Here is a 16,155-nt window from a genome sequence, read left to right on the forward strand (position 1 = left end):
GGGGGGGGGGGGCAGAGGGAGGTGGACCCTCACCTGCGCCACCTGTCCACCTGCCCGCCCACCTGCTCACCTGCACCAGCTGCTGCGTCAGCTTCTGGACCTCCGAGAGGTTGAGCTCACTGAGGAGGTCAGACACGAGGCCGGGGCAGGGTGGGGACAGGCCGTCCTTGGTGGGCGTGGAGGTCTTGTTGTCCAGGGGCAGCTTGGCCAGGCAGCCGTGCTCAAAGCCATTAGTCAGGGCCTCGGCGTCATCACTGAGCTTGAGGCCATCCAGAGAAACGTGCAGGTGGCTGGTGTAGAGGGAATCGTTGATGCTCATGTAGTGCGACAGCTCCTTGCGCAGGCTGTTCTTCTGCTCCCGCTCCGTCTTCAGCGTCTCTAGCGACTCCTCCAGCTGCCGCTCCGAGATCTCCTTGAGCCGGATGGCGTCCTCCAGCTGGCTGTTGAGGTACTCAGTCTCCTCCTCCAGACGCTTGATCTCATGCTTGAGGCCCTCAAACTCCACCTGGGAAAGAAGCCAACACTTGTTTCAGCCCAGTGATGAGGAGGAAGCACCCAGGACAGTGTGCACACGGTGTGTGCAGAGCACCAGCCAGGGCTCGGAGCAGAGACCCCATGAGAATCTAAACACACGCACCAGGCCAATGTGTTAGATGACGTAATGGTTACCAAGTGTCTACTGACGTTGAGTGCTATGCAGCTACTGAACATGAATAGTTTAAGGTACATAAAATACATGTCTGGATGTGTGCTGCGACCATTAATCCCAATGATACTTCAAAAACAAAGAGCCCGCAGTTCCCATGGAGGCAGGATGTGCACAGCTGCTCAACACACCCGCAGATAGCCCGGGAAGGAGGAGGCAGGATCCTACTGAAACTGTATGTGCAGATGGACAAGGAAGGAGCAGGCAGAAACCTGTGCTTGACATGGGGGGTGGGAGATCAGGGTCTATGCGGTAATTTAACAAAACACTGCTAGTTATTCTGCAAGATTTGTGAGAAATAGAAGGAACCCACTGAGAGGCAGTAGTGGGCGCATCTCGGATGGCCGAAACCCAGAGGACAGTTCCTAGGATGGAGCTGGACTCCACCACATGCCGCCCAGGCCAGAGGCGAGGTCTCCCTCTCCTCGGGGCCCTTGTGCGACTGGAGGCAGAGCTCTGTGCTGCATTCTTGGGGAGAAGTGTGCTCTCTGCTGGCTTTTGCAAACACGGAGGTTCTGTTGTTGGGATAAGCACATGGCCCACACTCCCTCTGCAGAATTCCTACTGGGGGAGGAGGCCCCTCAGTGCCCACTGTGGAGCTGTGGCTGTGAGAGAAGCAGGTGCTAGGGATAGCACCGAGACCCTCGGGCCAGGACCACCTGGTTGGCTGGTCACAGGGGAAGATGAGCCTCCTCACCTCACTCATTGCTGAGTTACCGAGGACAGATGATGGCTTGAACATCCCCACTGCTCCTCAAGGCAGGCCCTGGCTTCACCCAGAGGGTCCCTCGAGGCCGGGACCACAAAGGATCACAGGGCTGGCACCTGAGACAGCAGGAGGGATGCGCAGGCCAACACCTCCCGGGCACCCCAAGGCATGGGAACATCGGGTTTCCTGCCAGCGCCTCCGAGGGGACTGACTAAGCTAGATGCCCAGCCTCTGAGGATTTTTGGTGTCACCTCTTCATCAGCGCCTGCACCCCCCATTTGTGCTGGCCAGGAGGCCGCGGCCAGGCCGTGCTCAGCCAACACTGAAGCCAGAGGCCCTGTTCTTATGGTCATGGGGGGGCCAGACCCTGCCCCACACTTCCTGTCAGCATTAGTGTGTGGCCTTCCGACAACGCAAAATGGCAGAGTGAGGGGGTGTGAGGGTCGCGGCCCAGAGCTAACCCGGCCAGCCACTTGCCTGGTTCTGCCTAAGCACAGACACCTGCTTCTGCAGGCTGATGTTCTCCTCCTCCAGCTCAGAGTAGTCCTGCAGCAGGCGGGCCTCCCGGAACTTGTACTCCTTGATGTCATCCCGGAGGCGGCCCCGCTGAAGCTCCACGTTCTGATTGATCTGCCGGGAGGAAGGCAGGTGTGACCAGCCTGACCAGCTGGCCCTGCCACCCCTGGGGCTTGGGGGGCTCAGCGCAGTCAGGCCAAGCGCGGCTGCTTGCAGGGGAGCAGGGGCCCCAGGCAGGATGAGGGGTGAACAGGGAAGGGCTCTGACCCTTGATTTCTTCATCTGTAAAATGGATTACAGTGGTGTAGCCTGTGGGAACAGCTTAGCAATTACACCACCTGCCCTGGCAATGCTGCTCCTTGGCTGCACCCCGAGAAAACGAGAGCACAGACTGAAGAACAGATAAGCATATGTGGGCCCGGGCCAGTGAGGCTCAGGTGGTTAAACGTCATCCTGTGCAGTTTGATTTCAGGTCAGGGCACAGGCCAAGACTCGGGTTCAAACCCCAGTAGGGATGCGTGCAGGAGCCAACCGATCAATCTTTCTCTCTCTCTCCCCCTGCCTCTCTCTAAAATCAATAAAAACATTTTAAAACATTCATACAACTGACACAATGCCGCAACCCAAATGAAAACATTATCATGAGGGAAAGAATCCAGACACAAGAGGTCATGTATTGTATGATTCCGCATAAATGAAATGTCCAGAAGAGGCAAATCCAGAGATGGGAAGTAGATGAATGGTTGTAGGGGGTAGGGGGAGACCGGTCTGGGGCGGTGGACAGTGTCTGCTAATGGGGCTTCTTTCTGGAATGATGAAATGTTCTAAAGCTGATTTGTGATGGTGCATAATCTGTGAATATACTAAAGCCCACTGACTTGTACACTTTAAGTGGGTGAGTTGTAAGGATGTAAATTATCTCGATGAACCTGTTAAAAAATAGTTCCTGCCTCCAGATTGCCTTGGGGATTCAGATGTCCTGCAGGGAAAGGCTGCGTGTGCGCCACATAACAGAACCTGGTCCCTTGGCCCCAGACTCTGCGACATTCTGGGGTCACCTTTACGCTGAAGGATGCTTAGTAGTTCCCTGACCCCTGCCCACCAAATGCAGCCCCTCCCCTGTGGCAGCAACGGAAACTGTCTCCAGACAGAGCCAATGTCCCCTGGGAACGTAACTGGCCCCTAGACACACTATCTCCCCTCACCTCCCCTGTCGCTCCAAGTGGCCTCCCTGTAGATCTGCAAAGATCTGGTGCCCCAGCCAATGCCACCGCACCTGGGCCCAGGCACTGCTGGGCCCCCAGCTTGCTCGGTCCTCTCCCAGTGCACGGGCCTCTCCGCGGGAACGGAGGGGCCTTGTGATGGCATCCATGCACCCAGTGCAGACCCGATTCCAAGATCCATGCAGGCACACACAGAGCAATGTGCACTATTAAATGAAGGGGATTAAAGCAGAGCAAAGAAAAGCCACAGATGGGGGGTCATCACGTACAGCTCCCATTGACAAAGGCTTTCCACCACGACCTCTAGCAAGTGGAAGGGCGCAGGCTCCACAGAAGAGCCCGGGAGGTGGATGCTGGGAGTCAGCACCAGGGAGCTGCTGGAGAACAGGCCAGGCCCCACAGAGCACAACTCCTGGCAAACAGGCAAAACTAAGCATGATGGCAGTGTGAGGGCCACCTCCATGAGGAAACCACACTGACTCGCTTCCATTTACCTGGAGAGGCAGCTGGAAGTCTCCATACGCATGCAACCTCGCCTCTGTGCATCGCACTGACACCCGACGACGGGGCGGTGGGTTTCAGTGCCAACTGAGCGGGGCCCCAGCATCCAGATATTTGCTCAAACACCAGCCTAGATGTCCGAGATCTTTCGATGAGACTGACACTTAAATTAGCCAACTGTGAGTAAAGCAGAGGACCCTCCACTGTGTGAGTGGGCCTCACCCATCAGTCGATGGTCTTAAAAAAACAAAAACGAACAAAAAAAACCCCCAGAACTCTCAGAAAGAGAATTCTACCCCCAGGTGGCCTTTGGACTAGAGCTATAACATGGACTATCCCCTGAGTGCCCACCAGCTGCCCCCCTGCAGAGCTGGGGCTGCGAGACCCTACAGTCCTGGAAACCAATTCCTTATGTGATTCTCTGCATGCACGCACACACACAAGCACACACTCACCATCTCATGCACACACCCTCCATGACATACATGTGTACCCCCTCCATCTCACACGCACACCCTCCATGACACATACATGCACACCCGTCATCTCACACACTCACCCTCTCTCACACTCATACTTTCCATGACATACACCCTGTCTCATGAGCACACTTTCCGCATCACTCACATACACACTGTCTCACGCACACACCGTCTCACACGCATACCTTCCATGATACACACCCTCCAGCTCACATGCACATCCTCCATCTCACACACACACCCTCCATGACACACACGTGCACACCCTCCATCTCACACGCACACCCTCCGTCTCTCACACACACCATGACACACACGTGCACATCCTCCACCTCACACACACACCCTCCATGACACACATGTGCACACCCTGTCTCACACGCACACCCTCCGTCTCACATGCACACCCTCCCCATCACTCACACACACATCCCTCTCCCACACACACCCCATCCGTCTGCTTCTCTACGAGCCCTCACCACTAATATCAGAATGTGGGCTACGGCACAAACTTTGTGAAGAGGACTGGGTGCTCCTCCCCTGCAGTTCAGCGTTCCCTGGGCAGACACATGTGCGTGGGCACCTGCCCGTTCAGTGTGAGGAGACTGGGGCGAGGGAAGGGTTGGCCATGAGCAAATTCTGTCCCTGTCCCTGTCAATGGGCTTTATTTAAAACTGAGCAACTCCCCTCAAGCGGACACCTGTACTGAGCTGAATCAGCACAGACTTCCTTTACAGGGTCACCTGTTCTTCATGGAGGTGACATTCACACACCCAAAGGATTGCCCACAGAAAGTGTACGAATCAGCAGTCCACTGACTCAGAGCTGCACACCACTACCCAGTGACAGGGCGTTTTATTGCCCTAACAGGAACCACACGGCCATTAGCAACGCCTGCTTTCAGTCTCCATGGGCCTGGACGATGTGTGGCACCTGCCTGGCTCAGGGACCTTCACTGGCCCCGTCTCCACAGGCACTGGGCTGGGGCTTGGCCAGCGAGGGGCTCATTGCAGCTGAAGCATCCCCAGGCGACCCTCAAAGAAGGCCGTGGGTGGGGGAGGGGCGGGGAGGGTGTCGTGCTGCCACAGAAGCTGTCCCCGCACGGCCTGGGTGCCGCCAGGGTGCCACCTGTGCGGGAGTCCCACAGCACGAGTCCCAGCCCTGAGCCATGGGGTGCGCACAGGAGAAGTGACCGCTGAGGCAGAGACGGAAACAGTGTGGCCACAGGACAGGCATGCCAAGGTGGCCACCACCAGGCGGGAGGCTCCGCAGGAGCAGAGCCCTGCTGGCACCTTCATTTCAGACAGGAAATCGAAGAGCATAGCTTCTGTCTTTTAAGCTAGTGTTTTGTGCCAACTTGTCTGAGAAAGCGAATACAGGCTTGCTACCAGGAGAGCAGCGCTGCTGTAACAAACACCTGGACATGGAAGTGGCCATGGAGTCGGGATCTAAGGCTGGGCGTTCTGAGCATGACAGGAAAAGGCCAGGCTGCCCGAGGCTTGGCAGAACTACAATCATGTGGGATTCTGGGGAGGCGTGGAAAAAGCTCCGTGGTCTCAGGAAGTGCATGTAGAGAGGTGTGTGATGGGGTCAAAGGGGTCCTGGGGTGGGGATTGGGGGGGGGGGACGAGGGCCCTGGAGAAGCAGCGAGCCTGGCTGAGCCGTGTGCATGTGCTGCGTGGAAAGCTAGAAAGCTAAGCAAGAAACATGACACTTGGCTGAGGAAGTCTAAACAGTGCCTACTGAAGGTTCAGCTTGGTTTCTCCTGGTAAAAGGAAAGAGGAATTAAGAACTGGTAAGCAAAACTCACCCAGAATCTGAAGATTTAGAAAATTACCAGCCTGTCCTTACTGCAAAAGGTATTAAAGAGTGTTCTGGAGAGAGCACAAGGGTATGGCCCCACCCACAGCGGGCCTGGAGCCACAGAGCACCGAGCGCAGGCCTGTTCTCGGGCCTTGAAGCCCAGTGCGCCTTCCCCCACAGGACAGGGCCTGCTGGGACCCGGGGGCTTATTCCTTCTACGCCTTTCCTCTTGGAGTGAGTGTCTCTCTGCCCGTCCTGGACTTCTGGAAGGCGGCAGTGTGCACTGGGAATTTTACCCCAGGATGGACCGTTGAGTCTCTCCATCCCTGACACAGAGGGGTTAGCTTCGATCTGGGACTTCGAGTTGAAGCTGGAACAGGTTAACACTTTAGGTTAGGATGGGGTGAATAAATTTCGTATGTGGGAAGAATATGAATTTTGAAGACCAGAGGGTTTAAATGTGTTCAAAATATGCTGAGAAGCTAACCCCTAGAACCTGTGAATTTGCAGACATAATCAAGTGAATAGGAGGAGGCTGTGGGGACCAGTGTCCTCATGAAAGCTGGAGGTGCAGACACCCAGGGGGAGGCCACAGACAGCTGCGTCCACACCACCAGGATGGCCAAGGAGCTGGCGGAGGCGCGGGATGGATGCCCACAGTGCCTGCAACCAGAGCAGGCCAACCCTGCTGACACCTCGACTTGTGGCCTCTGACCTTCTGGACTAAGAGAATAAACTTCTGTTGTCATAAGCCCCGTTGTTAATTTCTATGATAACCATGGGAAATGAACACAGATTTTGGTCTTGTGCCCGTTAAGTTGGTGTCAGATAAGAGAGAACCCTGATGACCTGGACAGTTACATGGGAGTGTGGGCAGTAATGCTGGGTAAGCTAAAGGCCAGAGGACCCCAGTGCTGTCTGCACCTCTTTAGACACCCCACCTCTCATGGACAGGGTGGTATGTTGTCCCCACTTGAAAGCTGCCAAGGAGCCAGGGACGTGACCCCAGGAGTCCTACTTGGCACCTCCCACCCTTGCAGGGCAGCCTCCCCCACACAGCTACCACGCACTCAAGGAGCCTCAGCCATCTTTACTGACAATGGCTGCCACCGCAAGGACCCACACCTGGAGAAGCAGGAGGAACTAGCTGTGGAGACAACCCAGTCTGATTCAGGTGGGTGTGAGGTGAAGGGGCCGGGCGGGCTGCCAGGACACAGGAGGCCGCTGCCCCCGCCTGGCTGCCACGCCTTGGGGCGCCTCTCAGAGCCTCGTCTCCATTCTGAAGGCTGTGGCAGGGAAGCGGTGGCTTTGCACACATCCATCCAAAGCACCTCCCACCCGCCACAGCCACACCACAGGCCACACCAGCGTCTGCAAAACCAGTCTTCCCACCTCATCCGCCGAGGGGACGCCATGCACTGGCTCTGCTCTCCCTTCTCTCCTCCCTGGTCCCCCTGCTCTCTGCAGGCTGTGGCTGTGCGCCTCGCCTCCTGCGCACACTGCCTCCCGCGCGCATTTGTAAGCACACAAGCAGGGTTTGCTTATTCTCTGCCAAAAAGGTCTGATCAAATTCTCCCTTTCCTTGCTCAGTCATGCACTTGGCATGCAGGAGTGCCCAAACACGGGCAGCACCCCCGCCAGGGCCACTGCAGAGGGGAAGAGAGGGGCATGTCGGAACCCCACCAGCTCCCTACAGATCTCTGCACCAGGACTGACAACACATATGGACCCCAAGGCTGTGGAGAGAAACTTGGAGAAGCTGCCCATGTGGTGGGGCAGACTTGACTTTCCCAACTCAGAACTGGAGTAGGTGCACCTGGGGCAGGGCCTGTGCGGGTCCCCAGGACCAGGCGCCTTGTCCTGCCTTGCTCCATGGCCAGACCTGCAGGTGAGCCTGTGAACAGTGAGGCGAGGCACCCCCAGGGCACCAGCTGGCCCGGGACACCACATGGCAGGGGATGGTACCATTTGCTGAAACTGCAGGACTCACAGGCCCACACGCGGTTCCCACAGCGACGGGGCTTCCTCCCTCCACCATATGTGTGGGCACCTCCACCTGACACACACCCCAAATTCGTGGGTTCCAACAAGCTACGCCTGGCCACATGGAATGTGGTGCTCCGCCGCAGGTGGGCACCTTCTCCCAACTGGCCTATCAATGGCAGCCCTGATGGAGAAATAAGGTGGGCAAGTAGGGTCCCATCTCCACATCTTTCCAAGGGACCGCTGACCTCAGGTTACTTGTTGGTAAAGAAAAAAAAAATGTTGACCTCAGGGGCCAAGCAGGCACCTGATGGTGTCAGCCACCCCACCCTGTGCCCCTCAGAGCCCCTACCGTATCCATCCAGCACACTCACACTGTGGCTCCTCAGGTCCTCTGGGGGGAGGGGCGCAGACACTCCCCTTCAATGAAGACACCACAGAGGAACATGCACAGGGGATGCTCACCAGAGGGCACGGCCATCCTGGGACCATCAGGGAAGTGGCTTCAGGGTGAGAGGCACCAGCAGGCCATGAGGGCAGGAACCGACCAAGCCCAGGCCTTTGTCCTCTGGCCAGGCCCACAACCTTAGGAGGGCCTGAGGACCATGATGGGGTGCCAGGCCCTGGAACAGATAAGGTGGGGGTTGGGGGAAGCAAGGAGACAAGGAAAGGAGGGAGCATCAGAGAAGGGAGCATCAGAGAGGGGAGCAGGGGACGAGCCGCACACAGGGCCTGTGATGGCCACGTATCCAGAGTGGCAGATGATGCAGGCTATGCACTGATCAACACCAGGATCAGGGAGGTGAGGAGTGGCAGCCCACGCTACACCGAGGGTCCTGAGGTGACACTGATGCCAATCTGACCAGAGTCCCAGGATAGGCCAAGGAATGTGGTTCCACAGGGATAGGGAAGATTCCAGAGCTCTGCTGTATACACCGCAGCCACAAGGCATGCATGGCCAGGTGCACTTCATAAAAAGTAAATGTAATCTATATATATAAAAGCCTAAGCAACCATCCGACCATTCAACCGTTAGCTATGACATGCACTGAACACCAGGGGGCAGACACTCAACACACAGGCATGGAAACATGGAACAGATTGATGGATCTCAGAGGGAAGTGGGGAGTGGGGAGGGCGGGAAGAGGGTAACCAAAGATCTTATATGCATATTAGAGGCCTGCCGGTGGGATCCCTTGGGATGGCCTGCAGGGATCGGGCCAAAATGGGTAGTCCGACATCCCCTGAGGGGTCCTGGATTGCAAGAGGGCACAGCCCAGGCCGAGGGACCCCATCGGTGCATTTGGCCTCTAGTAAACTAGAATTCAGCTCCTAGGAAGTTCCAGTGCCCACAGCTGCAGTGCCAGGCTCTGAGGGAGCAGGATGGGGGAGCAGGCACATCTGCCTGGCGCTGGGGGCACTGTTTCCTGGACATCTGGGAAGGCGCATGTTTTTCACAGGCAATTTTAGAGCCTGGGAGTGCAGCAAGCTTATCCCATGCAGGCTGCCTAGGCAGGGGCATCCCCCGCCCCTGCGGACCCTCTCTCACCAACTCCCCCGATCTCCTGGGGGCTGCTGGATGGCGCACCAGAGCACTTCAGGTCCAGCCTGCTTCCTGGAGGAATGTGTACTTCCTCATGGGATTCATTCCCTCAGGAATCATCAGAGCCCACAGCTCCTCCACCCCTGCAGGGCCCTACTCCTGCTAGCTCCTCCATACCCAGGTCTCCCCCTCTTGCCCCGGGCTGTCTGCTGACATGACAGCCCCCCAACTTCTGTCCTCTGGTTTTGGACCTAGGCATCTACCCCACACTGCAGTGTTCACCTGGTGCCCGGCGCTGCTGCTCCTGACCCACCACACACCTCAGCTTGTGACCAAATGCCCTGCTTCCTTCCAGCTGCTCCTGGGTCGCAAAGGCCACCACAGAAGGAAACAAGCCCGTTCCTGGCCTGGAGTGGAGGGGACTGCTGCTGGGACATCCCTGCCACTCACTCCTGGAGCTGAACTGGACCCAAGACACAAAGGGCCCATCAGAACAGCAACACCAGGGGGTAACGGCCCACCAGGACAGGAAGACCAAGGGGTAAGGACCCTCCAGGACAGGAAGACCAGGGGGTAAGGACCCACCAGGACAGCAAGACAAAGGGGTAAGGGCCCACCAAGGACAGGAAGACCAAGGGATAAGGACCCACCAGGACAGGAAGGTCAGGGGGTAAGGGCCCACCAGGACAGGAAGACCAAGGAGTAAGGGCCCATCAGGACAGGAAGACCAGGGGGTAAGGGCCCACCAGGACAGGAAGGCCAGGGGGTAAAAGGACCCACCAGGATAGGAAGGCCAGAGGGTAAGGGCCCATCAGGACAGGAAGGCCAGGGGGTAAGGGCCCATCAGGGCAGGAAGGCCAGGGGGTAAGGACCCACCAGGACAGGAAGGCCAGGGGGTAAGAACCCATCAGGACAGGAAGACCAAGGAGTAAGGGCCCATCAGGATAGGAAGGCCAGGAGGTAAGGGCCCCGGGGGTAAGGACCCACCAGGACAGGAAGGCCAGGGGGTAAGGGCCCACCAGGACAGGAAGACCAAGGGGTAAGGGCCCATCAGGATAGGAAGGCCAGGGGGTAAGGGACCCCACTTGGTAGATGAGGCTGTCCCCTCTCCCAACAGCAGTCCTGCTTCTCAAGGGCCATCCCCAGCATATGCACAGGGCCTGGCTCTGCCTCCAGCGGCTGCAGACCTGATCCTAGGCGTCTATAACCACACTGCAGTGTTCACCTGGTGCCTGGCGCTGGCCTCCTGGGACTCTACTCTACCTACAAAATGGAGCTCAAGGCCACGTCCCAGGACAGAAGCTAGCTGGCCTGTCTAAATATAGTTCAGAGGTCAAGATCCTAGGCTACAGGGTCCCCTGGGTTAGCGGGACATGCGGGGCACAAACACCTAAGCCAGTTGTCACAAGGAGGATGGACAGGCTGGCTCATCAGGCACTGGACATAGGTCAGGACTGGGCACCAGGGAACACAGATACCCTCCTCATGAAAGGGGCATCACATGGGGTGACCCGCAAGGTCTGTGCAACTGGGTTATCCTGAAGCAGCTGCAGGTTGGTATTCATTGGGGACAGTGCTTGGTGCTGTGTCCTCATGATCCAGGCTCCTTAGCCAGGCCTGAGCCTTGGCACAAGCCTTGTGCAAGAGGGGGTTGGCCATGCCAGAGGCACAGAGGAGCTCGGAACAGCAGCTCGGGCAGCAGCGACAGGGCCAGGACTGGTAGAAGAGCCACAGGAGAGGGCTGGGAGCAGGAGAGGGCTGGGAGCAGGAGAGGGCTGGGAGCAGGATATGAATGGAGCCAGCAATGGAAGGAACTGACCAGGACTCGGTCCAATCTGGTGGCAGGAGGGAGCTTCCTCCCCAACCAGGAACCAGAACGGCTCCACATGGCCTGCACCACAGAGACTTCGGGGATACAGGATGTGCCTCAGGAGAAAGAGGCGGCTGAAGGTGTATGGGGAGTGGCAGGCTTTCTCCTGAAGCACTGACAGGAATAGCAGGGATCCCGGCCCAACCAGACCTGTTCTTTTAACAGCCTGTGGGACTGGCTGAGCTCACTTCCTGGCATCCAAAGCCAGGAGTCAGCAGGTCCCAGCGCTCTCCGCACAGCCCAGGAGAGGCGCCTCTGGAAGAGGGAAGAGGCAGAATGAACCCGGCCGGGCCGTAAGGAGGTCCATTTCTCACCCTAACAGCCCCTCCTCCCCACCTGGACCAGGGCAATCCTGTGGGAGGAAATGGGATCACACATTCCAGCTCCAGGCCGACAGGGCTGCCCACCTCCAGGTCTAAGCCAAGCTCCTCCTGGGCTCACAGGCCGCAAAGCCCTCAGACCCAAATGAACCAGAGGGGGAAGGGCTGGTTCATTTGGGTCAGAGGTCATTGAGGCTGGCCCTGGGCTCTGTCCCAAACTTTGCCAGTGTCCCCTCCCAATCCTGTGGGACCATCATGTCTAAGGTGTGAACCCTTGAGTTGGCCAGCACTCAGAGCCGTATGCCTGCCTGTCACTACCCTCCCAGGAAACAGAGGGTGGGCCTATCGGCAGCCCAGACAAGCCCTTTGCTCTTCCTGAGCACCTGGGGCTCTGAGGAGAGGCCCACGGCCACAGGTAGGGCTGCAGCTCACAGACTCCCAGCTGACCTGCGTCCCTGTCCAGCTCTGTTTAGAAGTCAGTGGCCTGCCTTGCCACTTCCCTCGGAGGCCACTGGCCACTTGCCCTCTGCTTTCCATTCAGCCAGGCCTCTCACGGCCAGGTCCTATCAGGGTCGAGCTTGGTCCTGGGTGCCATCTGCAGTGACCCCTTCTGACTTCTTCGTCACAAGATGGCAGGGACGCTCTATCCCACTTTCATCTGAGGAAGTCAGCTGCCCTGAGACCAGGATGCACAGCTCAAGCAGAGCCAGGACACTTACTGGCTGGACCACATGCGGCTGGGGCTAAGCAAGTGGGACAACTGGTGGTGTGGCCGCACCCCCACCCCCGTGCACACCGGGGTTGCCTCCTCACGCAGGGAGCAGCCTGCCCGTGCCCAGCCCGAGATACCTCCTTCAGCTCCTGTGCCACTGAGGCCAGGCGCTCGCCCTCCGACTGAGCGTTGGCGAGCACGTTGCGCAGCTGCTTCAGCTCCGTCTGCAGCTCTAGCACCTTGCGTTCGTAGTATTGCTCCTTGGAGGCCGACTCCTGGATCAGACTCTCCTCCCGGCTCTCACCATCCGCGGCCACCTTCCTGTGGTTCGTGTGCACCTGTCCAAATGCCTGCGGGGAAAGAGACACTGAGAGTAGGCCAGGCCAGCACTCCTGCAAGTGCACATGGAACCAGATACCGGATGGAGAGTGGGGAGCGGGGGGTACTGACTGTAGATCTGTCCACTCATCCTGGGTAGACACCTATGCCCAAGGGGGCCAGGCCTGCATGAAGGGACCAGAGCATGAACCAGGACACTCAAAAGCAGCCAACAGGCCACCATGTGTGCCTAATTTGAGAATCCACCTGCCTGCCCAGGACCTGGGCACAGAGCTGAAATTGTCTGACGGGAGAGGATGCCGCCACCCCAGACCCAGGGAAGAGCCCCCATGGGTGAGAGGAACTAGGCCAGAGTCCTGTGCCGGCAGGCACCTCCCATAGTGCCTTGTCCTCCAGGCAAGGGGCAGGCCCCAGGAAGTACCTCTACTTCTCCTTCCCTCCCACCCTGTACATCCCAGCAGCCAAAATGGAACCCCACAGGCCAACGCTGTGTGCCCTCCCCGTAACCCTAACCCTAACCCTATGCAAACCTCAGGAGAGGGGGACCCTGTCTCTTTACAGGGCTTCTGAGTAGCAAGAAAATTAACGCCTTTATTTCTTGAGAGAAACAAGAACATTTCCACTCGTTTACTACGGTATAATCCAGGTCTAGGCTAACATGCCAGTATGACCAGACAAATTATAATACTAAGTCCAGGAATTTAGTCCAAGAAGACAGTTGGGGAAACCGTGCAAAGCTATGTATAAGATGCTACTAGCAGGAGTGTTTCTAAGAGAACAAATTAAAACATAGAAAGTGACTGGCCAGCCCTAGCTGGTTTGGCTCAGTGGCTAGGCTCTAGCCCAGCCGTGGGCAAACTACGGCCTGCGGGCCGGATACGGCCCGTTCGGCTGTTCTATCCGGCCCGCGGAGCCGAAAGAGCGGAGGGTTCTCTTGCTCTCCCCTCTGCTCCTTCACCAGCAGCAGTGTTAACATGGCAACATCGGGAAACACGGCCGCAGCTCCTTCTTCTGAGTGGGCGGATTTATATCCGCCCACTCAGTAGAAGGAACAACCTCTCAATCTCCCAGAGGCTCCTTGTAATGCCCGCGGACGCGTCCCCCGACATCACCCTGGGAATGTGTAGACACGTTATCGTGGTGATGTAGGGAGACACGCCCCTGGAGAGCACAGTATCAGAGCATTAGCTAAAAAGGAGACCAACAACACTGTTCCCACTGAAGTTGATGTTTTAAAGACCAAAAACCTTTCAACCCAGTCTACATTGCCATCTACATCTACGTCCCGGGCATAATTTGGAAGTTGCACTAAAGAAAATGTTTAATTTACTGTTTACACATTTTGTTCTTTTCTATTTGTTTTAGTTTTAAATTATTTTATTATATTTAAGTTTAATTTGAAAGGCTTTTGTACCTTTCCTTTGTTAGGCAATTTTATTTTGCCTTTGCCATCTTCAATATAAGGTATGTTATTGTGCTATGATTCCTCCATTTTTTGAAGTTTCAAATTATAATAATTAGTGTTTACATTCTTCCTATTAAAATGTTTGAAATGAATAAAACTATTGAAATAAAAAAAAAGACCGTACCCTTTTATGTAATGATGTTTACTTTGAATTTATATTAGTTCACACAAACACTCCATCCAGGCTTTTGTTCCGGCCCTCCGGTCCAGTTTAAGAACCCATTGTGGCCCTCCAGTCAAAAAGTTTGCCCACCCCTGCTCTAGCCGCTAGAGCGTCGACCTGTGGACTGAAGGGTACCAGGTTCGATTCTAGTCAAGGGCACATGCCCAGGTTGTGGGCTTGATCCCCAGTAGGGGGCATGCAGGAGGCAGCCGATCAATGATTCTCTCACATCATTGATGTTTCTATCTCTCTCTCCATCTCACGTCCTCTCTGAAATCAATAAAAAAAATATATTTAAAGAATAAAAGTTAAAAAAAAGAAAAAGAAAAAGTGACTGGCCAAATGAAGGAGGGTCTGGCTAGGGTTCCAGCTCGCCCTCCGAGGGCAGGTCTTGCTTATTGCCCCCAGCACTGGCACAGCCGTTCGGTGAAGATACTGGTTTATTTTCAAACCAAGTTAGCTCAGCCCGGTGATTTCTGTCGTCGTCGTCCTCCCCCCTCCCCCTCCCCCTCCTCCATCCTGGTCAGGGAAAGCCCAGAGCACAAATCTCGTCTATGTGGATCTGCCCCTTCCTGGGTGGTTGCCACGACCCTGGGCTGCACACCAGCCCAGGCCTGCCAGAGCCTTGGGCTCCAAGAAGTGCAGGGAAGTATCAGCCAGCTCATGGTGTCTCTCCAAACCTCCAGACAAGTCTACTTGGGCGAACAGAGCAGAACACATTCATGAACCTTATGACAAAATGCCAACATCTCACGAGGCATGGAGTCACCCCAGAGGTGCTCCAGAGGGGAAGAGGCACACACATCTGCAGCGTCCAGGCCTGCCAGCTGCAGTCTGAACCTCAGCCTCAGCCCAGCTCCCGCTCCCACTCCCAGCCGGGGCCTCCGGAGTACCCAGGCAGCCTTTCAAAGGCCATGGAGATGGAGACTTGTACCACCTGCCAGGACGAGGCTGTAGCAGGGACTGATCTACTTCCTGTGTGGAGAAACTAAAACTAACTGGGAAGGTGATGTGACTGAGCAATGGTTTTCAAGTCACTGGACCCCAGGAAATGAGAGGCAGGCACAGGTGAGCTCCATGACAGTCCCAGCCCCTCCCAGAAGGAACTCCAGCCACAGAACAGAACGAGAGCAGGAGGCATCGCGGGAAGACGGTGGCCAGGCAAGGATGGCAGTAGGCCTGCGGACAGAGGGCCTCAGCAGGGGATGGCAAACCTGTGAGTGAGCCACCAGAGCCAGAAAGGTACCACCAGCAGGACAGGGGGAACCATCCCATCACACACAGGCCCTGGCCAAAGTGGAGCCAGCAAATCCTCTTGGTCCTGACCAACAACACTTAGGCAAAGCCTGGAAGGATCCAGCTACATCCCAGAACAAAGCACAGTAACATCCACAGGAAGAACAGCACCGGCTCCCAGTCAGAGCCCAGCCCACCACAGGTCACAGGGCTCACAAAGGGCAGGGGTGGTCCAGCAGCACCTGGAGACCTGAGCGCGGTGACAGATCAGGAGCCCACCTGTGGGCAGGACAGACTCCACAGGCTCAGGAGGCCCAAGTACAGAAGACGAAAGACAACATGAGGATGAAAGGGGCACTGGGTGGGATTAACGGCAAACGACGTAACAGAGGGAAAGGTGAGGAAACCTGAAGAAACAGTAATCAAGGCCACCCAAATGAAACACAGAAAGAAGACTAAATGCCAAGCAACGGGAATGAGCTGTGGGCCTTCAAGGAGCCCGATGCTTCCGAGGGGAGGGATGAAGATAGAAAAATACTTGAAGAAATAATGGCTGAAAAACTTGCAAATTTGATGGAAACTAC

At 56.4% G+C, this 16,155-nt stretch overlaps 1 protein-coding gene across 4 annotated transcripts in view; it reads right to left on the minus strand.

Moving 5' to 3' along the window:
• Positions 1-16,155, minus strand: part of BICD2 (BICD cargo adaptor 2) — a 143,355-nt gene that overhangs the window by 86,096 nt on the left and 41,104 nt on the right. For all 4 annotated transcript variants that reach the window (XM_080668810.1, XM_080668811.1, XM_080668809.1 and 1 more), the window contains exons 2-4: positions 12,506-12,718; positions 1,893-2,045; positions 71-505 (exon numbers count right to left, since the gene is read on the minus strand). In XM_080668810.1, coding sequence (XP_080524936.1) covers positions 71-505; positions 1,893-2,045; positions 12,506-12,718 — 801 coding nt within the window. The remainder of the gene's footprint in view (positions 1-70; positions 506-1,892; positions 2,046-12,505; positions 12,719-16,155) is intronic.

The sequence above is a fragment of the Plecotus auritus genome (genome assembly GCF_963455305.1).
Source record: "Plecotus auritus genome assembly, chromosome: 5".
Taxonomy (NCBI): Eukaryota; Metazoa; Chordata; class Mammalia; order Chiroptera; family Vespertilionidae; genus Plecotus; species Plecotus auritus.